At 37.9% G+C, this 27380-nt stretch overlaps 1 protein-coding gene across 12 annotated transcripts in view; it reads right to left on the reverse strand.

The window, feature by feature from the left end:
- Window positions 1-27380, reverse strand: part of ESRRG (estrogen related receptor gamma) — a 602438-nt gene that overhangs the window by 227081 nt on the left and 347977 nt on the right. The window contains exon 1 of one of the 12 annotated variants that reach the window (XM_004471001.4): window positions 9389-9809. The exons of the other annotated variants lie outside the window; for them this stretch is intronic. Within the exon in view, the coding sequence (XP_004471058.1) occupies window positions 9389-9444 (56 nt within the window). The 5' untranslated portion in view covers window positions 9445-9809. Of the gene's footprint in view, window positions 1-9388; window positions 9810-27380 lie in introns of those variants that run through there. 12 annotated transcript variants of the gene reach the window in all.

Here is a 27380-nt window from a genome sequence, read left to right on the forward strand (position 1 = left end):
CTATTTAACTTGAATGAAAAAAGGCATGGAGTGTCTAAAACATTTACTTTTGCTAATGTAAAAGTGTTGGCATTTTACTTCATTCCTGATAAGCCGGTGCCAGTAGAAGTGATTATTCTTTTCTTATTCAAAGCCTATCAGCATTTGGAAAAGCTCTCTCAATCTTATCAGGTGTATGAACAGCACGTTATTGAAAACAGTTTGTACTGCTCCTCTCTCTTTCTGCCAAGCTATCAGATAAGCCCCCAACTAACTAACTGTATTTACACACAATCAAACATAAGTTGTATCTTCCATGCACTGCAGCCAGATTCCAGTTCGCCATAGGTTTTTCTGCTGTGACATTAACTTAACAAAAATGTCAGCAGTGAGTACCCCAAACTGACAAGAATCAAGAAAACACTATAAAAGCACTCAACTAGAATGCACAACAAACAGAAACAAAAGAAAAACAAATATGAAAAGCTGAAGGCGATCTCTTTGGAATTTAGGTGAAAATAACATGTACTACTTATGCAAATATGTTTGAATAACATGCACTTACCTTTTGCCAAAGTAAACGATCCTTTAGCAAAGCAGATGGATAGAAAACAGAAATGAAAAAAAAAAAGCAAGTTGCTGGGGTTGAGGGGGAAGGTGTTTATATGGAAAAAAATTTTTTTAGAACTGAGCAGGCATTTCCTCCTTTCAGGTTACCTCATTGTGGTAGCAAAGAGGTTCTATAATGTAAGCAAAGTAAGACAACAGACAGTATCACCAAACTTACCCCATAAACTGAAGACAAGATAGAAAGCAAGGTTGTCACATATGGTGACCACGTTGTCAGGACACAGTTTCCAATCATTGAAACCTTCACAAATGCTCTAGACATTAAAGGTTTGTTCACTATAAGGAAATAAATTTTTAAAAAATACAATTTGAGTTTTTAACCTCTTATTATTTTTCTTTATTCTTTAGACATAACCAACTATAGAGCTCAATGTAAAGGTGTTAAACTAACAAGGAGATGACCTGCTCTCTGTTTCAATTAAAAAAAAAAAATGCTTAAACCAGCTCATGGTTCGTACTCACTGAAAGACACACCTTAGTATTTATAGATAGTACTTTAGAGAATGAAAGACAACACTGATGTTTCTAGAACGGGAGAGTAATCCGAAATTTACTTGAACAACTGAATAACCACAAATTCCTATCCCTAGGAAAGAATCTCTGCCTGAGCTTCTCTGCATAAATTGTCCATTTGTTCCTTACTTCCCTCTGCCGGATGGCTAGGAGAGAAGAGAAAAAGGCAGCCACATGCTACCACCTGAGCCCAACTCCTGCTTCTGTCTAGACTCCAGGAACAGAATGAGCCTTCCCCTAGATGTGTAGGAGAAGAATGCGATGAATTAGCCAAGTGCGTAGTGCAGTACAATTCAGCTAATGGTGACTTTTCCATCTGTGACACAATGATCCCATGACTGATGAGGCGGGGGCCATGCAAACCCACGGATAACAATGATGCTTTCCTCATTTTACAGGACCCAGCACCAACTGTATACAGTCACTTTCTCATAGGAAAATGACATGGTTCTCATCAGCCATATATCACACAGATCGTTTCCTTGCCTTTGTCATGAACAGTTGGCTAAGGATATAATATTACTCCTCAAAAGATTTTGATCTGTTTTAATAGGTTAATAGCTGTGAAGAAAGCATTGCCAAAGTATTCCTTTCACTTATGGAAAAATGAATACAATTTCCTATGATCATCTTACATACTGGGAGAAGCTAAAAGACTAGGACAATTTTGAATTATGGAGGGCAAAGGGCAATTGATTGGACAACCTCATATTTGAATTTTTTTCCCCTTCCATAATTATCTCAGTCTCTGTAACTTCTCATATTATCTGATATCTTTGTTAATACTGAATATAATTTCCCATACATGATTAAAAGGCTTTTACTCTTCTTTTCAAAGGAAAATAAACTCTTATAAATATTATTATATATTAATTATCTTAAAAAGTAAACCTTTTTACAACATATTAACTCAAACTGTATTAAAAGTAAATGTATTTATTTAAGAAATCTATTGTTTAAATTCTCTCAAACACCATTAAAAATTAGTGAAATCTTTCTAGAGTAGATGAAAAAGGATACCATTCTGATGATGAAAGAGAAAAAAAGTTCATTAAATGCATTTCTGCCTTTCCGTGAACAAGTTTTCAATTTACTTTTTAAAAATTTCTTTTTTGCATATTAAATAAGCCATACAAAAAGAAAGCACAAGACTTTTTGCTTTCTCAGAAAATGTATGCAAAGTACAACAAAAAGAAATATTTCTTGTTAACGGTAGATAGCTCACAATCCTTCTAACTCTCCAGTTCTTTAAATCTCTATTTACTTCACACATAAGAGCACCTGAAGTTCATCATTCCAGAGACTTTTTTAAAATCCCTTTTTACTTCCAAAGTAGTAGAATGATTTGAATGAACTTAAGGAAGACTTTTTTTTAACTTCATTATTACTTATGCCATCTGGATTCCTACAGTTAGTTTTAAAGAGAAGTAAGCACGAAAGCTGGTGCCAATAATCTCTGACATGATATGAGAATTTATTGGTAGCTTCCCTGTTATTTAGTATCAACTTAACCAACTGTTTGCAGAGAAAGTGCACGATGAAGCAAAGTTAAATTGACATGTCTGTGATATGCCTGGCAGCTCTCAGTATGCCCAATATTAATTTGTTTTCTTTGGCTAGGTAAGTGCTGCCAAAGCATATTACATGTAGTGTGTAATTCCCATCAAAATGATGAAAAGTATATAAGCAATTTTGTTTCGCTCAAAGCAACAAGAAAAGGCACAGAGGAATGTCTATGACAAAGGCTGTCTCTTAACAATTAAAATATAAATTTACTTTTAATTTCTTTTTTACAATGTAATCTAGTCCTTAGGAGAGTTCCCCATGAGCACTTTAAGAAGTGTTTAAAGATTTTAAGTGCCAAAAGCTAGTGCTTTCATTCATTATATTGTGTAAAAGAATTCCATATAGCCATAGGTTGTGTTTCTAATGGCTGATGTTGCATGTTATACACCTATCTTCAAACGAACATACAGATATATGCCAGCATATTGAAATGGACTTTAATTGACCTGTGAGCAGCCAAATTCTCTAAAACTGTACCTTCTTACTGCTTCGCCTTACTGTGTTACCTTCCAAATATACATACCTTACCATAAATTAAAGATGGCATAACATTTGAACAAATCAAAATATAAAGAGCAATTTTCCTCCAAACATATTTCAATATTTTTTCTAAAATTAAAATGGAGGGGGATGTGGGCTATGTGTACATACATACAAATACACAACCTGCAGAGAATCAAATCTTCTCAATTCGATGGTTTTGGATGATTAATTAAAAAATACATTTGGAAAATACTGAGAAATACTGTCCATAGCAGAAAGAAAGAAACATCTGGCACTTCTGGAAAGAAAAAGAAGAGAAGAAAGACATATTTGCTAAAAATTCTGACTGGAAATTAATTTTATTGGCAGAAGTTTCCTAGATTATAGAAAGTATAAGTCTAAGATGAACTTGAAACAAGAATTAAATACCAGGCAAATCCTTCAAAAAGCAGAATGCTGTCGCTTCAGCCCTCAGATAATAAAGTAACTAACTTTGATCTGATGGATTGGCATAAAGAGGTAGTTAGAAGGATTTTTTCCTTTCGTCCACAGTAATATTTAATTTTGTTAAAGGGTTATACAAACAAATAAAGGTAGGAGTGAGTATTTAGGAACTTAAACAAGAATATGAATTAGAACAAGAATTAGAATAGAAATAGCACTCCACTGTTTTCTCTCAATACTCATTCAGAAGTACCAAATAAATCACAGAACTCTAAATTTACCTCTTAGACTAACATGAAATAATTCTGAAATCTGTGATGTATTTTGTAGAAAAAAGAATTCTTACTAAATTTATATATTTGCTTCTAGAAAAAAAAGCATACGGTATATTTATGTAGCAAAGGTAAATGAAATTCGTATTTTGCATTTATTTGAAAGCTATCATGATTTACATTAAGATATATTTGTCAGGTCCAACTGTATAAGAGGAGAACATAGCCAAAGGCTAATTCAAAATTGTTTCTTGGATATGGGCCCAAACCATTAAATTATGTATTTAATATCAGTAATTTATTTCTTAAAATATTTATGATTACCAGATATTTAATTTATGAATGATGGTAATATTTTCTTTTAATCAGGCACAAATTTACTTATCAGGTTACCTGTTACTTGAATGTTATATAGGAGTTATAGCTATTCGGTTTAACATCAGACCTGGCAAATATCTGAGATACTGATTCCAGGTTAAAATCATGCCTGGCAAATGTCTAACAAATAACTGATTGGAAAATTTTTTGAGATCCACCTTATGATATAAATTTACATGAACATCCCTGGCAGCATACCTATATTCTATGTGTATACCTCTTCCCATAAATGTGTGCATTTCACATAACACACACACAACCACATGTGTCTGTTTCCTATCAGCTCTTTTGGATTTTAAAGTACCATACATGTATTTATTTATCTATAACTGTATAGACCATGTCTATCCACATACACACACATATGAAAATAACAGACAACGGCAAAACATACAAAATGTAATGAGAAGAATGTCAAGCGGCAGAGATGCTTGGTGTCATCCCTGCACTATCAAACATCCACATAAGTATGATTGGAGAAAGAAAGGCTAAATATTTCACTGTCAGAGAATGCAGAGAACCGCAATTCATTTCTATCTTATGTGCTTTAGGACAATGACAATTTAATACAAGGCCAGTGGATGTAAAAGAGATAAAAACTGAACAACCGGGGCCAGTGTAATCACAGATTTTCTCCAGAGAACTGGCTAGGACCGCAGCTCCCATACACTTATAAGAGATCAACATTGTATTGTTTCTCTCTTCCATGAATTCACTATGAAGCAAATTCAGAGCAAAGCTTCACTGCTGCAAAGTCTTTAAACTGCCATTGGGATACCTTAAATGCTCTTTTCATATTTCTAAAGGCTTGATGGGTGAATCTAAAAAGTTTACTTCATATTAATTGATTTAATAGAAATCATCACTGTCAGCTGTCACTTGTATGACAAAGTAGCAACCAGAAACACTGATTTTAATTATTGTTATGAAATAATAGAAGCAAAACCTTCAGTGCTCAGCATCACTTTACAAGTAAAACAAAGAAATATTTTGTTTAGCCATGAAACTAAAACAAATGCTGAAGAATTTTTCACTAGTGATATGGACTAGAATTTGGGCATTATGACTATCTTCAAAAAGAACTGTCTTTCTCTTTGTCTGTAGTTTGTGCAGGAGTGAGGTACTATGAAAGTGTGGTTAAATAGAATCATAGAGAAGTTACCTGCCCTCTTTGATGTATAGCACCATGTATCTGAAATTAATTGCAAAAGTATGGCCTGGCTAATGAGATGGTCCTTATCTTTTCTTAGCACGGAAGCACAAGTATTTTTCTGCTGGCTCAATATTTTATAAAAATGCCTAAAGTGTTATTAACTAAGTGAAAACCTGATTAAAAGACCTCAAAGACACAAATTATCAGACATTCTAAGATCTGGAAATTTTGGCGGTCAACCTGATTTCTTGCATTATTTTATTTTTAAACCTTAATTCCTTTTCCTTTTGACTTTAAAAAGAAGAATAATAATTCTTTTCTAAAGCTTCTGTTAGCCTTTTTAAAGGCTGAATTGCAGCTACTATTATTCACAAGATGGTCTCTCTTTCTCTCTCTATATGTATATATATGTATATATTATTGGTCAGATTAAATCAAAGAAATATATCAAAAGGCCGTCAATTTATAATTTTTTTAAAAACAAGAACTGTGACACCTTATTGGGGAGAAAAACACTGGAAAAATGATCATTCATGCAAGAGAATTAATGGATATCCACCAGGGCTTCGCTAATAACATGGGTTAATTACCGCTGCAACACACTAGGCTCAGTAAATAAAGCAGCAGTGCCATAAACACATTGAGATGAGAAACCATCACTGTAAGAACAACCAGCCAACACCATCACCCTTGCCTCTGCCCAGGAAATGGAAAGCTTTTTCTGCAAAAGGAGGATTTTAAAAACTTATCACCAAATGTGTACAGGGTAAAATATAAACACACTGACACAAAGGGCTAGTGAAACATGGGGTGCCATCCCTTATTCCCCACCCCCACTCAATATCCATGCCACTGACTCGGGGATACTTTTTTTTTTTTTTGCTTACTTCAAGGAGAAAATCTTATATTACACAATACATGTTGTCTGATTACCTCAACTACATCTAGTTTGGGAGAAGTACAATGGCTATTTAATTTTTAGAAAAATAGAAGTCATCTGTTAGCTCTAGTGATGGAATGAACCAGGTTACCGAGACTCCACAGCTCAAGAACATTCACCCTGAGGTGCGGCTGGTGGTCATTTCCAGCAATTTACCAAGAAATCATCTGAAAACCCCACCTACACCACCTACCTTTAAGGCTGCAGGTGTTTTCAACAGATTTTTAGAGAAGAAACAGGAAGGAAAGTACTGTGAGCTCCAAGTCTGGAGTTTTTAAGTATCCCCCTTAGAAAAATAAACTTACAATGTCTGTTCATAGTTCCCAAATAATATCACCTCGAAAGTGACTTTGGCAAGCTCCTGATTCTTTCCTTAAAAAGATAGTGTCTGCTCTGATTTAGGCTTTTGTTGTTGCTGTTACTAAATTGCCTATTTTACTCCCGTGTATTCTGACATTATAATATTACTTTTGGATGGTTGTATTTCAATTTAGTTTAGCTTATAATAAGGAGAGGCGAGGAAGAGAAGAAATAAAAATTCTGAAACAGAAAGAGTGGACCATACAAAACAAAACTTGCAAAGCACTGGATAGGAATCCATTTAATTTTAAATGTCCAAATTTCAACCATCAGGCTGAAATTTACTAAACTGTTCGCATCTTGCCTGTTCTGGAGTGTTTCAATTGCCTTTCCCCTCTTCCAACAGCTGTGACAACTGTTAAAACAGTCAGTAAAATTAAGTCCGCTCTATAATCCTGTAGTCAATGTTACATTTTAATCAGAGGTTGAAAGGGATTCATGTGATGAGCACACTCATTTAGAATGATTAGACTGACACATATGTCAAAATGAGCAGATATATTATTTTCCTCTATTTATGCTATCAGCTATTACTGCTATTAAATGTGAAACAAGCTTTCAAGTATTATGCTTCTTTAATGTGCTGGCACCTTTCCTAAAATAAAAAAATACATAGTTATTGGTTAACATTTTAACTTTTCCTAATCTTGGTCAATAAATAGTATGAATTATTTTAACAGTCTCCAAAGCAGAAATTTTCCAATATTTTCCACTGAATCTGCATAACTCTGGTTTCATTTCTATGTATACACACATGTGATGGGGTTTAACGCAGTACAATTACTATGAATATTAACAGCATGTATAAAATCTGTGGTTTATTAATTGAGACAGAGAGGCAGATGCGTTGCTTAGCATTAGATCTTTCTGTCTGTCCAGTGAACCACATAACCATCAGAACTGCATCCAGACAATAAATCTGATTTTTTTTTTAAAAGCTGACTTTTAATTGAGCCAAAAAGAAAGCTGGTTTGAATTTTGCGCCAAAGCCAAAGGGACATGTGCCCTGATTTCACTCAAACGGCATCTACTTTAAGAGGCTTATCTAAACTAATTATTCAAATTAGCTATAAGAAGTTAAATTTAAAGAAACTATTTTAAAAAGAAGCATGGGGGGGTTGTTAAGTTGGTTTTGTTTATTTACTTACGAGAGGAAGTTCAAAATCTGGGTGAGTTTAGATGATGCAGTCTTTCTACCATGAAGACATTTTCAACTCTCCAATTCACAGCCCCAGGTGTACTAACCTTCAAACTACACTGAAGTGGGCTGTCCTACCTTTGTTTATCAGTTGTATTTTCACACATTTTAAAGTTGTCTCTTCCTTCCCCTGAGTGTTTCAAACAGCCTTACAATCTTGCAGTTCCTCTTAGGTCTGTCACTTGGTTAACACTGCCTGTGCGGGTGTGGGTGTGAGTGTGAGTGTGAGCATACATGCACACACACACTCTCATACACACACAAGCAGCCACTGAGACTGCAAGTCACTTTTCATTTCTTTCTTAATTACAAAGCAATGCAATATGCAGTCACTAAGGACAGCTAGTGGACATCTACCTATAATGCAGTAGTTCACCTTCTAGAGTTTGAGATTTTCTTCACAATTTATAGAGAGAAATGTTAGCCAAGAGCACCCTTTTCAGAATTATAACAGTTGGTATCACTGTAATGTGAAAGCAAAGCATTATAACTGACTCAACAGAAAGAGAGATGAACCACTGACAGCTCCCGTTGATATACTAATATTTTATCTTAACGGTGGGCAGAAATTAAGTTTACAACCTACTCATTTACACAGAATGCCTAATTTACCTCTCCTACCCCTCACTCACTTTCCTCCCTCCCGCCTTTAGTAAATCTAAATATGTATTTCCTTGTGCATAAAGATTTTCATAAATATGAATTAAACTGCATGCAAGAACCAAAGTACTTTTCTATATTTTCTGGACATGGTGCATGAAAGAAACCCACAATCTCAGCACTGCCTATTTAAGGGGAAATTTTTTTGAAGTCATTACTGTTGCTTTAGGTTTTCCCCCTTAAATGTTTATAATGTGTGAAAATCTCATATTACCTAATGGGCTGATTTGTCAGTTAAGTGCTGACTTAATGCTAACCATGCAAATAGCATTATTCTAGCCCTGAATTACATAGGGCTAGTTCTTAAATTGTTCTCTGAAGGAGAATTAGTAAATGTGCAATTTTGCCTCTAACTCTGCGCAGTATGAAATGACAGGGAGCTGAAAATATCTGTCAAACTGCAAATCCATAAGAGGCACTCAATAGTATAAATCATTTTGAATATTGTATTTTAAAACATCTTTCCTTGGGAAAATGGGTCCTAGTAAAAGATGCATTTGAACAGTTCACTAAGCATGTGTGCCAGAGTGCCTATTCTTAGCACCTGAATAAGAAGTGACTGTCACACAGCTGTTTTACTGACAGTCACTGCGCTTTGCCTCAAAGGTAACATTGTAGTCAGAGAACAATTCTCGACTTACTGAATTAGGAGCTCACCCTCCACACAAAAGCACAAGACAGACACAAACAAGCACTCCTGCGCTCAAAATACCCCGGGCAGGACCTGAATCAGTGTGCAAAGAGGCACTTTGGCCGCCCCGCACCCGCAGCCCCACACCGACTTGAAAACGGAAAGAGAAAAAGGTACCTACTCTTCCTCGTAGTGCAGGGAAAAAGATTCAGGAAGGCAAAGTTCTACCGAATCCATGTGCGACCGGCAACCATTATTTGTGCACCCCAGCTATAAATCAAAGTTTCCTTGACAGAGCACGGTGCAATTAACACAAATGTTCTGCTAAGGACGAGCCTATAGGCACGGCCAGTGGGGACCACAGCGCTCACACGCTCCTAATCAAGGACTTAAAGCCCCGATTGGAGCTTATTAATATGAAGTAGGGCTTTACATATGCAGTCCCACCGGCCCAGCCGCGCCGCCGATTGGGGGGCCTCTGCCCAATCAGGAGGGAGGCGACGCGAGGCTGCTCGAGCCCGGGGAGCCGCAGGTAGGCTGGGCGCGGGGAGCGAGCGGGCTGCGAGCCGAGCGCCCGCCGGGCGAGAGCGGCCGGGGATGTCGGCGCGCCCCGCACACACTGCGCGCTCGCGCTCCTTTTTTTTCTTTTTTTTTCCTCCAGGGAAGCTACAAAAGAAACACAACTAACTTAACTCTCTAAGCACTGGAGGGATTTCTGTTGGGTGTCTAACCTCTGGTTTGCCTTGGAAAGAAGAACGCACGCAGGCTCAGTTAATTTGGGCAAGGATCCTGCGGAAGGTAGAGAGTGAAGTTTGTCCTGCCGTTGTCCGTCCTTTCGCACCGTGAGCCACCGCTGATTGAGTGCTGTGCTGTCTCGTGCATTCGTAATCCCGTCTCTGCCTGTTTAGCTGATATATCCTAGGCATTTTTCTTTTTAATCAAAGGCGTTACTCTAAATTATTCGGCTGTGTAAACTGGGATCGTCGTCTTTGAGGTGGAATGCAGTTTTGCACAACTACAGGAGGAAAGAGTGCGTCGATACAATTTAAGAGAATGCCTATGTAAATTATACGTGTAACCATGCCTGTACCTGCTACTGTCTCAGTACATATAGATACACAATGCAGAGCTTTCCAAAACAAAGGTAAACAACTGCAGGACAAATTGGCTTCTCCAGTGCCAGGGTGGGAGGCAGGACTGTAGGATAAATAGTACATTAAATCCATCTCAGTGCAGTTGAACAAAATAAAGACTTCATTCTGAGGGTTGAGCATTGCTAAACAGTGCACTTAAACGTGCTCATAGTTATATACTTATTTTAGAGAAGCTTCCAAACTGAGAGATAGATAGAAATAAAAATTTTATCCAGTACCTCCCCACCTTTCAAATAAAACACAGTGAACCTATTTGTTTCTATATATAACCTGCCCTGCATGCTTTAAACAATCCAGAAAGATTTTGTAAATTATCACTCAGTTGTGTCACTATAAGAACCAGTTCAAACAGGCAATTATTTTTAAAACAAGGAATTCTCAATCAAAAGTGTTAAAAAAAAAAAAAAGGATGTAAGAGAAGGGTGTTTTTCTCCTATTACAGTGCATAGGGTGTTTTATTGTGTTTTATATTTCCATATAACAAAGATTTTGCTTAGGTCCTGTTCTAAACTATAAGATTTTTTTTATACTAGTGAATGTACATTGTAACAGCTACCACTTATTTATGGTAAAGATATAACTGCTACCTTATGGAAGTCCCACGTTTTGATATAATTCGTCTCTACTATCAGTAGCCTTTACATCTAAAGTCTTACATGATATCAAGAGCATAATCTTTGAGACCAAAATAAATTAGTTCAGCATATGTAAATTCACTAACCCAGCACTCAACTCGGCACACCATCTCAAATTTTCTTCATCTTAAAAAATATATTAAAATAGAACAGCCACATTAAAATTCATAATATAAAAATGACAGACATAATTTTGTTCCCCCACAGAAGAAAGCAATTTCCCTACCCTGTATTTAGCCGTATCTAAGATATGGGCCTGTTTCTTTCTATTTGTGCTCTAAATGCACACAAGTTTCTAGATCACAACTCACATAGCAAAAACTGTGCCTGAGAATACTGTATAAAAGCAGGTAGTAAAAGCTTAATTACCAGTAGCATTATGCTGTCTATATTGTTAAATGTGAACTCTGCAATTAAGATGTAAATTTGGTTGTGAGCAGTGAATTAAAAGAGCTTTGAGATATAGAAGAAAATCCAAGCATTCTGCAGACACCAGGGAGAAAAAAAAGATTTGTCTATTCAATCTAAAATGAGACATGTAATCATTTTACAATTAAAAAAAATAAAATAAAAAATACATTTTGGAAAAGAAACATGATTTTTCTAAAATACAATAAAGGAATTATGGCAGCTAATACAGCATTAGGAAGATAGAAAAACATCTTTGATTCATATGATTATTATCTTGATTTCTGAATAAACCAAAATTCTCAAGGTTGTTAATACATTAAACTGTACTCATTTCAAAAGACAGACCAAAAAAGTTTGTTTGTTTGTCCAGGGACATTTCTTTAAAAAAAACCAAAAATTATCTTAGTGCGGTCAACACATCTTAATATGCTCAACACATTCAGATTTTGCACCTGTGCAGAATCCTCTACTGTATCCGTTTCCTTGCATTATCATGCTGTGACAGATCCTGTTTATTACTCCTTTGAAATGGCTATTTAAAGACAAGATTTGTAGTCAATTATTTACTGATGGATCTAATGTCTCCCCATTTCATAGGAGTTATCTTCCAGTTCCAGAATTTTCTTATTTCCCTTTGGATTCTTATTTGTCCTCATAATGAACCATTCATTTTCTCTGATGTATATTTTAAAACATGTTTAGATTTATATTCACGTAAGTCTTTTTTTCTGTTCTCAAAGAGATGTATGTACAAACATACATATTGTGGTTCCCACTGATTTTGCATTAACCATATTTTATTTATGCAATGTACAGTGTTCACTGAGCTAGCTGCTTACTGCATGTCCAGAAGTGTACAGGTTTGTAGAGCTGTGTGTTTTCCCCTTGGGATCAAAATGTCACATCCACAAGTCAAGGTCCTAAGAATACACCTAATGTCTTGAATCCAGTTTAACCAATTTAAAATTTAAAATAATTATCTATTGCACTAAACTTCTGGGACAGCTTCCAGAATATCTTATAAACAATCAGCTCAGTCATCTGAAGAACATTTCCTAGTCACAGGGTTTTTCCCCCTTTGAAGGAGAAAGGAGTGGATTATCACAGGAAATAAACACACCCGGTAAGTAATACTTAACTCAAACCTGTAAGAATCTCAACTACGAAGGGTTTGGGAGAAAAAAAGCAACAACTAGATCAACCACCTAAAATAAATACATATTGCTAATCAGTCTATACACTTCACAATCTTACCACAAGGAGTCTACCCAAAGCAGGAAAAATGGAACCAAACAAAAGAACCTCTTAAGATGATTTCACGAAGAAAAATAATAAATTAGTATCAGTCTATGCATCAGAATCTGAGTCTGGGCATAGTTTCAATCTCTCCTTTTTTAAACAACGCAGTCAAAAATATCCAGAGAACTTCATTCCCAGGCCCCAACTAACCCAGGGACAACCAAGCAGAGAATATGCTTCATTTCCATTTGAAACAATCAGAATGGCAAGGAGCAAGACTCAAGTGGAAAGAAAAGGTAGATTCCTATAGATTGTACATACCAGAAATTTTATTGTACTGTTTTAATCATTTCTTTGCCCACTGTAACAATGAAGTCTTATGTTACATAAAGGTGATGAGAAATTTAGTATTGCTCTTGTTGCATATTAATAGCTATTTTTAGCTCCCACCTTGCTTTTTTGAAAAGTAACAGGACTAAACTGTTAAAAAAAAAATGCATAGTTGTCACACTATTTTTGAAGCAGATTTTGATTTTATATTTCATATTTGCCATTTGTTATGTATTTAAAACTAAACAAGGCATGGCAAAAATTAAGATTTTTCATAATGTCTCATAAGCAGTCTTTACAGATCTTTCCCCAAGATCGTTAAACCTTTGAAAAGCTGTTTAACTTTTTGAATCATCTTCCCTGCTGTCTTTTATGCATCCTGTACAGTATAAGATAGCAGAAAATCAGTATTATTACAAGCTACCCTATTTAACTCCAAAAGAAAACCCACTGCAAACATTCCTGGGAAGAGAACCTAGAAGGACAAACGGAGGTCTGGACAGACAGCTCCCTGCTGTCAGCTCCTGGGCTGTCGCCTTGGGCAGGACGCCTCCCCCATCCTTCTCCTGTCCTCATCTGTACACTGGAATTTCTAGCATGCTATAAACCTACATAAGAACACAGCTTTTCTCACTGTGAACATGCAAACTTTTTTAAAAGTTCAGTATGACTACTTTTCTCTGTATTACTTTCAAAGCTCTATCAATTCATCATACCTCATTTTCTGTTGCCTTTCATTTCTAGGGCACAGGCTTTGATATTTAAATTATTGTCTCGATTGGCAAGAAGCAATCATTTCAACTGAAAGTCATCACTTCCACAGAAGCACTAATAAAACTCTTTCCTTTTAAGATAGCTCTTTCCTATAAACCCATCCCATTCCCAAATTATGGACTCCCTATTAAAAAAAGCCCATTCTCTGGGGAGCAATTGTCACATGCCCATAGCACGCCAAACTCTTCCCAGTGAGTGAAAGAGGAAAGAAAGAAAGGGAAAAAATAAAAAAGAATCAGAGAAAGACAGAGAAACTAATAGCAGCAAGTCAGTTTCTGTTTAATTAATTCAGGATTATTTCACTTTCATTTTGTCAAGCTAATAATATACATGGTGAAATGTCAGTAAAAATTAAATTATAAACTACAGTAGTTCCGTGGGAAAACTGACTTTAGTTCTGTTGTATTTCCAACATTTTTACCCTAGTAAAATATCAAACGCATTTTATGGTATCCTACAAGCTTTCTATTATCTGCATGGCATGTATTTACAGAGCAATACTTACCATTTTGAAATTATACATTAATAAATGAGTTGCAGTTATATTCTTTCCTGAATGTTAAGCACCAAAAGCTAAATGCAAAAAACACTCAAGGTCAATGCTCTGTTTTAGACCTTTTCAGGCAGCTATAATATTATGATAATCAAGCTTAAAATATTCCTATAGAAAGAGTAAATTAGCCTTTTCACTTGAAAGATGATTATGATAAACAATAAACCTGAGAGGACAAAATTCCTATTTTTAAAAGCCATAAATTGTTGACTCAATCATGTGTGTGATCTGGTATTGTCCAAAATAAAGGGTATTTTAACTCTGGAATGATGGGGGGGAAGGGCAGAAGTAGAGGCAGAGAAGCTGGGGGAAGTGGATTTCAGAATAAGCAAGAAATGCTATGATATCAATAAAATCACCAAATTGCCCATCTTAACCACCCCATTCAACTTATCCTAGGCTAAAAATGTATATATCCATAAGACATCAAAAAAATATAAAGACTCTTCTTCCAGCTATAAATGAATATTCAGTAATATTTGAAAGTTCTAGTCTATTGCTTTCATTAACCTCTTTGTCCAAATTTTCAAAGGACTAGTAGGAAAAAATTGTGAGCAATTCAGTACCCAGTGGCCACACAAACAGGCTTAAGGTGTTTTTGATGTTGGAACTCTCTGACACATTTCTACGGTTCCTTTTCATAAATTAGTATGTGTGATAAGTGTGCATCCTCAAATCAGGCAAATTAATTAGGGATGTGTGCATATGTATATGTGTATATACATGGGTGTGGGTGTGTAATGCCCAGAAGAAGTCAAAAGACTTATATCAAGGACTTTTCTTTCACGTAACCCTTCTAAGTCTCAGTTTCCTCAGCTATCAAAGGGGAATAATGGGAAGCAGATGTGGCTCAAGCACTTGGGCTTCCACCTACCACGTGGGAGTTCCCAGGTTTGGTGTCTGAGCCTCGCAAAGAAGACAAGCAAAACAGCAAGCTGATGTAACAGTCTGGTGGGGCAAGATGATGCAACAAGATGACCCAATGAAGAGAAACAAGGAGGAAACACAATGAGAGACACAACAAGCCGGGAGTAGAGGTGGCTCAAACCATTGGGTGCCTCCCACACGGAAGGTCCCAGGTTCATTTCCCAGTGCCTCCTGAAAAGAAGATGAGCAAATGCAGAGGACACACAGCAAATGGACACAAAGAGCAGACAGGGAGTGCAAACAATGAGCAGGGTGGGGGTAGGGGGAAGAAATAAGTAAACAAATGAACAAATAAAAACGTAGAATAGCAATTGTTATGGGGATTAAATGAGTTAAGCCAATTTAGCACAGCTATGACTGACCCTACCTGAGAGGACCATATGGCCCAGTGGCTCATGAACATTTTGGTTTGCACCAGTTGTCCTAGCCTAATAATTAACAGTCCCCACACCTTTCACTCTCAAAGTGCCCCAGTTTAGATATAATTTACAACATAATATAAAATTTAGAAAACAATAGAACATATAATTATATTGTCACAGAGTGAGTCTTCTATAAATTTCAGCCATATTATTTTTAAATCCCCGTAACTGAAAGAAGAGACATAAGAGAATGGCACTGTCAATTATAAATCCAACTTGGCTACTTTATGGATGAAAAAACAGCTCCAGGGAAGCAGATGTGGCTCAAGTGACAGGGCCTTTGCCTACCATTTGGGAGGATCTGGGTACGATCCCTGGGGCCTCCTAGTGAAAAAGAGGAAAAGAAAGCATGCCTACGTGGCAGGCCAGTGCCCTCGTGGAGAGCTGAATGCCCGCGTGGAGAGCTGAGTGCCTGCATGGTGAGCCAAGCGCCTGTGTGAGTGCCCACATGGTGAGCCAAGTGCCCACGTGGTGAGCCAGTGTCTATGTGGCAAACTGAGTGCCCGTGTAGCAAAGCCAAGATGATGATGCAACAAGTAGAGAGGAAGGGGAGAGTCAAGGTGAGGCACAGCAGAGACCAGGAACTGAGGTGGCACAACTGACAGGGAAACTCTTTTCACATCAGAGGTCCCTAGGATCGAATCCCAGTGAATTCTAGAGAAGAAAGAGAAGACAAAAAGAGAAATAGACACAGAAGATCACACAGCGAATGGACACAGACAGCAAAAGCAGTAAGGAAGGGGAGGTGGGGAGGGGGGAGGAAAAACTAATAATAAAGCATTAGACTATTGAAAAAAAAAAAAAGAGGCTCCAAGTGGTTAAAAGCCTTAGTCAGGATTACATACCTAAATTGTGGGAAATCTCAGATTAGGCAAGCATACATTTCTCCCTTTTTCAGTGCTTAGTTAGTAACAAGCTATTAGTATTAATCTCACAATTTTTGACAGTATACATGGAAACTAACAGAGATCAGAGCTCTCAGAGGTCTAAAGTTGTGTGAGTAAAGGGACGTCTGATCCTAAAAGATAAATAGCCAAGTATATGCCAAATTGTTTTCTACTTTTCCCTAAAGCTTAGAAAGGTAAAGAGAAGCAGATATCAAAAAAGAAGTGGGGTAGAATTGGTAGAGGTAAATTCTCTCTCCTCCCCAACTAATTAGTTGCCCTTTTATATGTACATTTTGACTATCATTTCTTTTAGGAATTCAGTTTTTACTAAATAGCTACTCTTTAAAAAAAAAAAAATTTTTTTTTAAGGAGGTACCAGGGATTGAACCTGGGACTTGGTACATCAGAAGCAGGTGTTCAAACCACTGAGCTTACACTTGCTCCCTAACTGCTTTTTTCCTCCCCTCAACCCCTTACCCAATCTGTGGAGCTGGTCAGGTATGACTGTCCTCACAGCCAGTAATCGAGCTTGATAAATATTCCAGTAAAAGTTATAGGATGTATCTTCAATATGAATGAATGAATGAACTAATGTCCAATGTTATTAATCAAATTATTATTGAGTTTAAGGAAGACTGCCAAATTTAACAAGACTATATATTTAGATTATTAGAGTGATATGGGAAATTTAAAAAGATGAGGTGAATGAAAAAATGGTTAATGGAGAAGAGGGAAGCAGATTTTAAAAAAAAGACAAAGGAGAAAGTAGGAGAGGACAGGGTCTGCTATACTAAGGTAAACTGTAGCAGTTCCTCACCTTTTGTGTTTATTCTTCTGATAGTTATGAAGAAGCAATGTGGAATCATTGCTCTCTGCCTTCCATTTCTATACTTTTGTTTGTCAAATAATCAATATTGACTAAGCATTAGCTAATGAAAAAAAACCTTATTAAAACAACAGCAAACAAACAAAGCTGTCACATCAGCTTTGACCCTTGTCATGGCAACATGGAAAAATTTCATTTAACCTGGCAACTACCTAAAAAAGTTATGATCCCAGGTATGTCCTAAAAATAAATGCTTTTTAATAAATATGCTCATAAATGGCTCTTGAATGCAACCCCCGATTTTCCACGTTAAGGATTATAGGTACTTTTTATTCCTTTAAAGTTTCCCTGGCTAAATGCTGATGAGGGTCCCATGAAGAAGAGCCATACAACAACTTTTTCAGTTAGGTGTGATGCTGGAGCAGCACTGAAAACTTGCCAGGGGGAGGTGGGTTTCTTCCCTCACTGAGAGAGGGAGAAGGCAATTTATTAAACAGCAGAACAACACAAGGTCCTTGCCTTTAGACGACTCTCAACAACTCTAACCTGCACTGCGTGAACCAAGTCCTGAATGTTTTGTTTGGTGGTTTCTTTCCAAAATCAAGACCCTGATGAGAACATATCATATTAAAGACAGCTAAATGTTATTTCTAGAAAGCCACACTTTGGGATGCAAAGAAGAGTGAGATAAAGAAGTCCTCCCCCATTTCTCTGATAGATTAAAATACCAGGAATGGTGGTGTGGGGGAGGGGTGACACAGGACAATACTTGAGACACTGAAACACTCCGGGGCTCTTATCTCACCTGCAGTTTGTCACTAAGTGCATAGCTATTTGTAGTAAGTTTCATCCAATCAGACCCTGCATTACAGAAAAGCAAATAGCATATTTAAAAACCCAGTTTTTTTTCCCTTGAGTTCATTTACCACTTAAATTAGAAAACTAAATAAATCAAAAGCAATTTACATTAGTGAGAAGAGAAAAGAAACAGATTAATGCACCCTTTGATAAATTAAAACTCTAAACAAAGATGTGGAATTTAACAAAGGAAGATTTTTTTAAACTTTATATTTTTAAAATATGATCAACAAATAGAAGTTTAGCTGTTCAGAAAAAAGCTTATAATACATATAATATTTTTGCTATAATTTTTATGAACAACAGTTTTACACTTGTTTTGTTACTTCCAACAATTATACACCCTATTTTTTTTTTCTTATTCAGGACACACTCAGTTTTGGGTGCCGGCTCTGTACTAACCTTGTATAAGTGTCCTAGGATAAATATATACAATACTAGTGAGGATTTAAAACACACTAAGAGGGAAGTGGATGTGGCTCAAGCGATTGGGCTCCTGTCTACCATATGGGAGGTCCAGGGTTCGATTCCTGGGGCCTCCTACTGAAGGCAAGTTCACCTGCACCAGAGCGCTGCCACGTGGCAAGCTGGCCCAAGCAGAGAGCTGGTGCAAAAAGATGACACAACAAAAAGGAATGCAGAGAAGAAACAATAAGATACACAACAGTCCAGGGAGCTGAGATGGCACAAGTGACTGAGCACCTCTCTCCCACTCCAGAAGGTCCTAGGATTGGTTCCCCGGGCCACCCAAAGAGAAGACAAGCAGACACAGAAGAACATGCAGCAAATGGACAGAGAGAGCAGACAATGGAAAGGAGGGAGAAAATTTTTAAAAATAAAAATAAAACATACTAAGAGAGGGAAGTGGCTGAGGCTCAATCGATTGGGCTCTCGTCTACCATAAGGGAGGCCCTAGGTTCACGTCCCAGGGCCTCCTTATGAAGGCAGGCTGGCCTGTGCCCGTGGAAAGCGGGCTCAGCAAGATGACCCAACAAAGGGAGGCAAGCAGACACAGAAGAATGCACAATGAATGGACACAGAGAGCAGACAGCAATCAAGCCACGGGGTGTGGGGGTGTGGGGGCAGATAAATAAGAAATAAATTAAATTTTAAAAAACACACCAAGAGATGCTGGCGTCTCAATTTCCCTTCCCGTTCATTGATTTCGCTCAAAAAGTTTTGGTATAGCTCCCTATTGATTACTTTCTCTTCCCCAAGTTTCACAGTAATGCAACCATAGTATAATTCTAGAATAGCTAAGTCAAAGAACAAAGAGACCTAAGGAGAAACAAAATCATACTTTGTTAAACAAAACGAACAACTAAAAAGAAATAAACAAATGAAAAAAATCTACTGTATTTGCCTGGAATTCTTCCAAGATTTCTTCATTAATATACACAAGAACGACCATCAGCCCATATAATGTGACATGTATAAACTTCAGAGGTACACTATTTCATCTCTCTCATCTTTCCAGAGGGCGGGGTAAGGAGGATTGAGATGCTACATGCCAGGTGCTCTTGAGTGTGGGTCTGTTATTGCTAAGAAGATCTTGGGAGGGAACCTGGCCACAATTTATTATTTATTTATTTATCCTCTATTAGCAAAGGTGATTAAACGAGACAATATTGGCTTGAATAGACTCCTTCTGTGGTTAGAGTTTTCCTGAGCAGATCAAGTTCTGCTCCTCTCCCCACCCCCATCGGCCTCATTTCCATTGCTTGAACAGTAAGTCTTATTCAGTTATTCGGTCCCAATCAATATTTTGAGTTGTACAGAACGTAAATGTGAACATTTTGCCTATTCTTCCAGACTTAACTCGTGTGTTCTTACTAGGGGAGAAAGTTACATATTTACAAATAAATCATGTACTATTGCAAAGAAAGTGTTCCTTTATTTGTAATTTAGGTTCTCATTTAATCAGCTGCAATGCTTAGTAACACAATGAGTCTCCTCAAACCTGGATGAGTAGAAAGACTCAAACATCCCCTCCTCTGGGAAGCCTCCGGGAGACCCCCCAGGCAGAATTGATGGCTCTCTCCTCCGTAATGCGTTGTACTATCTGGTTTGTATCAAGGTAGGTTGGGCTTAGGTCCCTCCACCTTCCATTAAGTAATCTTCTCAATGGCTTTTAGTCATCTGGGGCTGTGCCTAGCAGTATAATTGGAACATTTTAGACATTTGATAAATATCTGCCAAATAAATTGCTGATTTTGGCAAAAACGTCACCCTTATTCTGCTTGATATTTCTGTGAGTTTCAAGGTTCATCTGAAGAAATCTCAGTATTTTAATGGGGCTAATATATTTACTCTCTCTTAATTAGCTACTCACTAAGTGAAACTATATTTTGACTTACGAGGAAAGGAGTGTTGTTAATCGTTACATTTCCAGTAAGAAGAAAATGTTTTAAAAAAAGACAATGTAAAAAAATGACTATAGACCAAAAAAAAAAAAAAAAAAAGAAGATGATGTTCACTACATTTTCCAGGTTTCACTTTTTTTCTTAAAATAGAATTGCACAGTGATGGCAAAAAAATCCCATTCTTCTCCTCACTCCGCCCACCCCATCCGAAAGCAGATCTCCAGAACCACTGTGCTAGTTTTCCAGTCTTAGAATCATACTCATAAATAAATCTCTATCCACAGGTGGCCCTGTCTGGTCTCAATTAACTGAATGGTTCACCTTGATTTTCTGAACCACTCTATACTCACCTCCTTGAGAAATAGGAGAACAGGAAAGAAAATTCCCCAAATCTGAAACAGCATTTACTAGATATTAATGAGTTACATCTCTAGATGGTGTAATCAAACCCCAAAGCCAGTGCGTCTATGGAATTAAAGAGTATTTTAACTCTGAGCTCCATCCCCTCAAGTTTTGGGTCAGGGTAAAGGTTCACTTGATTGGGCTTCAGTGAAGAATGGGATTAGTCTAGGGCAGTAATTCTCAAAGTACAGATCTCATACCTGCTGAATATGCATCAAATGAAAGCTGGCTAGAAATGCTAATTCTCAAGCCCCAACTCAAGTGTACAGAGTCAGAAACGTTTTAAACAATCCCTCCAGTTATTTCTGATACAATCTCAAGTATGGGATCCTCTAGATTAGAGAATCTTTAAAGTTCTTTTTGTTGTTTGTTGTTGGCTGGAGATTGAACCCAGTACCTTGTATGTAGGAAGCTGGCACTCAACCACTGAATCACATTGGCTTCCCATAAAGTTCTTTTTGCTCTAAAAGTCTACAGTTTCATTATCAGGACCACAGCTCCAACCCTTGTAAAATCCCATTCCCCAGGTTGTGCCTTAACCAATTAATTTATAATCTCTCACATCAGGGGTTTTTAAAGCACTCTAGGTGAATTCACTCTGCTCTCAAGGTTGAGAATGAGGACCACTGGCCCACTGAACCGTCTGAAGGACGTGTAGGTAAGAACATACACTTAGATGTCAGGTGACCTAGCTTTAATCCCAGGCCCCTGACTTGTTGGCTGTGTGTTCTTGGGCAAATACCTTCATATTTTTGTCTCAGCTTAATCATCTGTAACAACAACAGTAAACCAGGAGAAAAGATAAAAAAATATATCTATCCTACATACTTCAGGAGGTTGTTGTGAAAACAAATACAGTAATGTCAGGCCAAGCCCATTGTGAGCTATGCAAAGATAAGGAAAGATGATTTCTTATGCATAGTCCATAGAAACGATTTCCATAGAAACAAATAGTCCATAGTCCATAGAAACGAATGCAGAAATGTCATTGACTGCTGTTAGATGCCAAATCACTAAACACAAGTGACTTCTAGTCCCTCACTAGTCCTACAGATAAGACATTACTGATTTTTCTTTTCTTTTTTCTTTTTGAGGCCATGCAAAAGTCCCACAGCCCAACAGTATAGAATCAGATAGCTGGCTCCTTATCCCATCACCTGGTGGCCTTTTAAAAATACAGATGCCTGAACCTCACACCAGAATCTCTGAAAGTGGGTTCCACACATTGGTATTTTGGGAGAAAGATTCACTAGTGATTCCAAACTGCAATTAAATATGAGAATGCAAGAAAAAAAAGTGGTAACTGTTGGATAAGCGGATCAAGGTAAATGAAAAGCTTCTGAGTGTCATACCTTTTATAGTGAGGTAATGCCAAGGACCACTTTTCTATAGATCTACCCGCTTATGAAATTTAAATATAATAAGTATATCATTGCCAAGCATCTAGGAGAAAAAAGTAAACCATAAAGTGCTCATCAAGGAGATGCTGAGGAGAACTTAAAAGTACATTCTAGACATGGGCATCAGAGTGAAAACATGTGAAATGGTTAAATGATTAACGTGGTGTCATGAGGCAATAAAGTTTAGTTGTTTTAATTGTCTTCTTTATGTTTTTATGCATTGTTTGAACGGTTTTAGGGGCATAGATTGTTTATACAACAGAATGTAAGAGTCAACTGGCCTTTCATGGGGGAAGGGGGAGACCGAGTTGGCGGGGGGAGAATTCTAAGCTGAGACTCCAGTGGAATAAAATGCCAGACCTGAGCAGTGATTAAAAACAGTTCACTTAGGGAAGCGGCTGTGGCTCAATTGGTTGGGCTCCCGTCTACCATATGGATTCAAATCCAGAGCCTCCTTCTAAAGGCAGGCTCACCTGCAAGCTGTGGAGAGCTGCCCGCCCGCAAGTGCCAGGGAGAGCCGACTCAGCAAGGTGACACAACAAAAAAGGAGACAAGCAAAAACACAGAAGAGCGCACAGCAAATGGACACAGTGAGCAGACAGCAAGCAAGCCGCAAGGGGGGTGGAAATAAATAAAAATAAATACAGACATAGAAAAACACACAGTGAATGGACACAGAGAACAGACTGCAAGCAAAAAAAGCTGCAAGGGGGGGGTATTAAAAAAAAAAAAAAACAGTTCACTTATATGGGTAAAAAGGTTCTAGAACTGCCAGACTTTCTGTGGATTCCTGAGCACACTCTGATATCTCATTTCACTCTGACTTTCCCTGTTCCTCTTGCTTAGCCAAATCTAACTTAGCCTTAATTCTTCCTTCACCCTGTAGGGTCAGGGGAGGCTTCCTTAGGAAAGAGACCACAGCAGAATTCTATCATCTCTTCTACCCACATGTTGTGTTTTGCTTTAACTTTATTTTTAAAGAAGTTTTATGTTACAGAAAAGTTACATCAAAAATATAGGGGAGTCCCATATACCCACCCCCCTCTCACAGTTTCCCCTATTCTATTAATAACATCTTATATGAGTGTGATTCATTTGTTACAATTGAACAAATGTTGAAGCATTGCTACTAACCATGGTCAGTAGTTTACATTATGGTTTACACCTTGCACAGTACAATATTATAGGCTTTGACAATCTGTATAATGGTCTGTATCTACCACTGCAAAATCATGCAGAACATTCCAATGTCCAAAAATGCCCCAAGTCCCACCTATTCTTCCCTCTCCCCTCAGAACCTCTAGTGACCACTGCCTTTATATCAGTGTTACAAGTTCTTCCATTACTACAATAATAATAAATCTACTTTGGTCCACTTATGTTTCTTCATTCCTCAGCCTCGAGGGTTTTGGGATGGTGATGCCCATTTTGCTTCTGATTGAGAGGGGGCTTAGATTCCATGGGGCAGATGGATGAAACTGTCTTGCTTGCAGTTGTAGATATTCCCTATTTTTTGGGATGGGCGTTGTCCATCATCATCCTTTTGTTAGTTGTCTGGGTGAGTCTGATCAACTGGAGAGTAGGTGTTGGCTGCAACTCTGCTGAGATTCTGGACTCAACAGACATATGAACAGACCAAAGATTTAAGTCTCTAGGACATATATTTAACAGGTATAATACTAATTACACATTCAAATAAAAGGCTTACTAACTAAACGTTCCTGGCATCTTCCTGGAATTTTTCAATTATCCCATGACTGTAAGCTTCTTGAGAGAAACAGCGTTCTATTCATCTTCATAAAAAACCACAGTACTCAACAAAAGCACATAAATGTGACTTCCAAAGATTCATTAAATTGAACTGAAAAGCTGCATGCCTGCAGGAAATGGGTAGGAATTCCCAAAGAGGCAGGAAGAAGATGCCATACAACCATAACTTTATTACTATTTTTTAAATAAAACATAACAAGGAAAATATCTGCATAAACCTGTCTTCAGCCATCTTTCAGACTTTCTACGTGAGGTTAACAGTGGCAGACCTGCCAACAGCTCTTAGCCAGTGGGTAAACTGGTTTACCTTGAAAATGCTGATAGTTTTATTCTGGAGTGCCTGGTATATAGAGCTTATACCAGTGGTTCACAAAGTAAGGCATCACTGTCACCTGGAAACTGCTAATAATGTAAATGATCACTATTTTATCAAGTCCTCTAGGCGATTCTGATGCAGGCTCACTTATCTAAACTCAAAGATTTAGATGAAAACTAGAAAGCAGACTCATGGCTCAACCTCTTTTCAAAGTCGATTGATTCCCCTAATCTGACTTTTTATACATGCTGCTATGGAACCCCAAACCCTGATAAGCAAGTATTTCAAGAGCAGACACATCTAAACTAGTCAAGTCCTACCTCTGGCCCTCCAGAGAATGACATTTAAGATGCAGAGGAGAGGACTGGATGTGGCTTAAGCAGCTGCGCACCTGCCACCCAAATGGGAGGTCCCAAGTTTGGTTCCTGTGCCTCCTGAAGATGAGAAGGCAATGAGCAGACACGGCAAGCAGACCACGAGCAGAGAGACAAGGGAGCCATCTCAGGGGCATGGAGGGTAAGATGCAAAGGACATGGGAGCAGCTGTAGCTCAGTGGTTGAGCACCTGCTTCCCATGTACAAGATCCTGGGTTCAATCCCCAGTAAGTCCTAAAAAATAAATGGGTAAATAAAAAAATGCAAAGGACAAACTTGTTCCTCTCGTAGTTTACCCTGTCAGGCCCCTTCCTTCTTGACTAGTTTTCCTGCAGATGGTCTTGTAAATGTGGCCACATCCCCATTGTAAGTCTCTGGGTCTGACTCTCAACCTCGACCTCAACTATGTTAGCCCCTCTCTGTTGACACACAGCCGCTTGGATCACTGACTTGCTATTATTCTATGCTTAATAGGTCTGACCTGTGCAATATTTTTTATCTGGCTACAGTCCTATCTCTAAATTCTCTATTTTGAATGAATACCGATTTTGTGACACGAAGCCTGCTATATAATGAAATGCAAACAATGAAAAGGCTAAATCAGTTTACGAAAAATCTATTTGTCAAACAGTGTGGAGATGTTCCCAATTTAGTCCCAGCAGTTCATGCAGCTCTCGATAAGGGAGTTAAAAACCTAGCTGTTTGAGGAATGAAAATAAAGGCATCCGCACCACAGATATATTTTCCTTTCAAAAGTCTTTGTTGTAACTTGTAGCTAATTAAGCACCTTACACAAGAGATGTAGACACACACAGCAAACTCAGAGATTTCTTCCAAGGAGAGCTGGAGAAGAGAAGAGAGCAACAGAACCTTCCCACATTCCATCCCTGACGTTGCATTTACATTTCTATACAGCTTCATCAGCCTGACCAAAATAAAAAAGGGAGGGGGGGGGAGGCCTTTTTGTTGTTGCTCAATTTTGGACTAGAGAGATTTCTAAGCCCTGCAAAGGAATGTGCTTAACAATAAAAAAAGAGAAGGAAGAAAGAAATGGCAGCCCTGCCTTACATGCTTGTGGAGAAATAATGCTTTCCTCACAGTTTTCTACATCACTGACAGAGTAACTAAAAAATTATCAAAAACTTGAAAGGTTCAAATTTTTATTTGTACTATTTTCCTGACTCCTTTATTAAGCTTGACATTGACTGGAGTAGCACTGAACTTACTATGTCACATTTATATGGGATTTTATATATATTGACTCCTTTAGTTTAAAAAAAAATTTTTTTTAAGTAGCTTTAGATTACATACATGTTACATCAAAAATACAGGGGAGGGAAGCAGTTGGGCTCCCGTCTCCCATATGGGAGGCCCTGGGTTTGCGTCCCGGGGCCTCCTTGTGAAGGCAGGCTCACCCACACACTGTGGAGAGCCACAAGCCCACAAGTGCTGCAGAGTGCCACCGGGCCTCATGCTCCACGGAGTCCCACATGGCCCTCAAGTGCCGTGGAGAGCTGACTCAGCAAGGTGACACAACAAAAAAAAGGAAGACAAGCAAAAACGCAGAAGAACGTGCAGCAAAGGGACAGTGAGAGCAGAGAGCAACAAGCCACGGTGTGTCGGGGAGTAAATAAATTTTAAAAAATAGAATACAGACACAGAAGAACGCACAGTGAATGGATACAGAAAGCAGACAGCAAGCAAAAAGCCGCAAGGGGGGAATAAATACATAAAAATTAAATAAAATATATACGGGAGGGAGCGGATGTGGCTCAAGCAGTTGAACACCTTCCTCCCGGAGGTCCCAGCTTCAGTTCCTGGTGCCTCTTGAAAAAAACAAAAAGCAAAACAAATGAAAAAGCCAACTCTGAGAAGTCGATGTGGCTCAGTAGCTGAGCCTTAGTTTCCCACAGATGAGGTCCTGGGTTCAATTTCCAGCCCCCAATACCTCAAAAAAAGAAGAAGAAGAAAAAAATATATATATATATATATTTAGATATATATATGGGGGATTCCCATATACCCTATACCCTCCCCCTCCCATACCTTCCCATATTAACATCTTTCATTAGGGTGGTACATTTGTTACCATTGATGAACACATATTGAAGCACTGCTACTAACCATGGACTATAGTTTACATTATGGTTTACATTTCATCCCGCACAATTTTATAGGTTTTGAAAAAATATATAATGGCCTGTATCTGTCACTTTTTCCCACCATCTGAATTTAGTTATTTCAGGGGCAATAATTTATTTATTTTTAAGATTTATATTATTTATTTCTCCTCCCTCTCCCCACATTGTCTGCTCTCTGTGTCCATTCATTGTATGTTCTTTCTATGTCTGCTTGTATTCTCATTAGGTGGCTCCGGGGAACCGATCCTGGGACCTTCCAGAGTGGGGCAAAGGCAATTACACTCTTGTGCCACCTCAGCTCCCTGTTCTGCTACATCTTCTTCTTTTCTCTCCTCTGTGTCTCTTGTTGTGTCCTCTTGCTGCACCAGCTCTCCACGCTGGCTAGCATTCC

This window comes from Dasypus novemcinctus, chromosome 13 (genome assembly GCF_030445035.2).
Source record: "Dasypus novemcinctus isolate mDasNov1 chromosome 13, mDasNov1.1.hap2, whole genome shotgun sequence".
Classification (NCBI taxonomy): domain Eukaryota; kingdom Metazoa; phylum Chordata; class Mammalia; order Cingulata; family Dasypodidae; genus Dasypus; species Dasypus novemcinctus.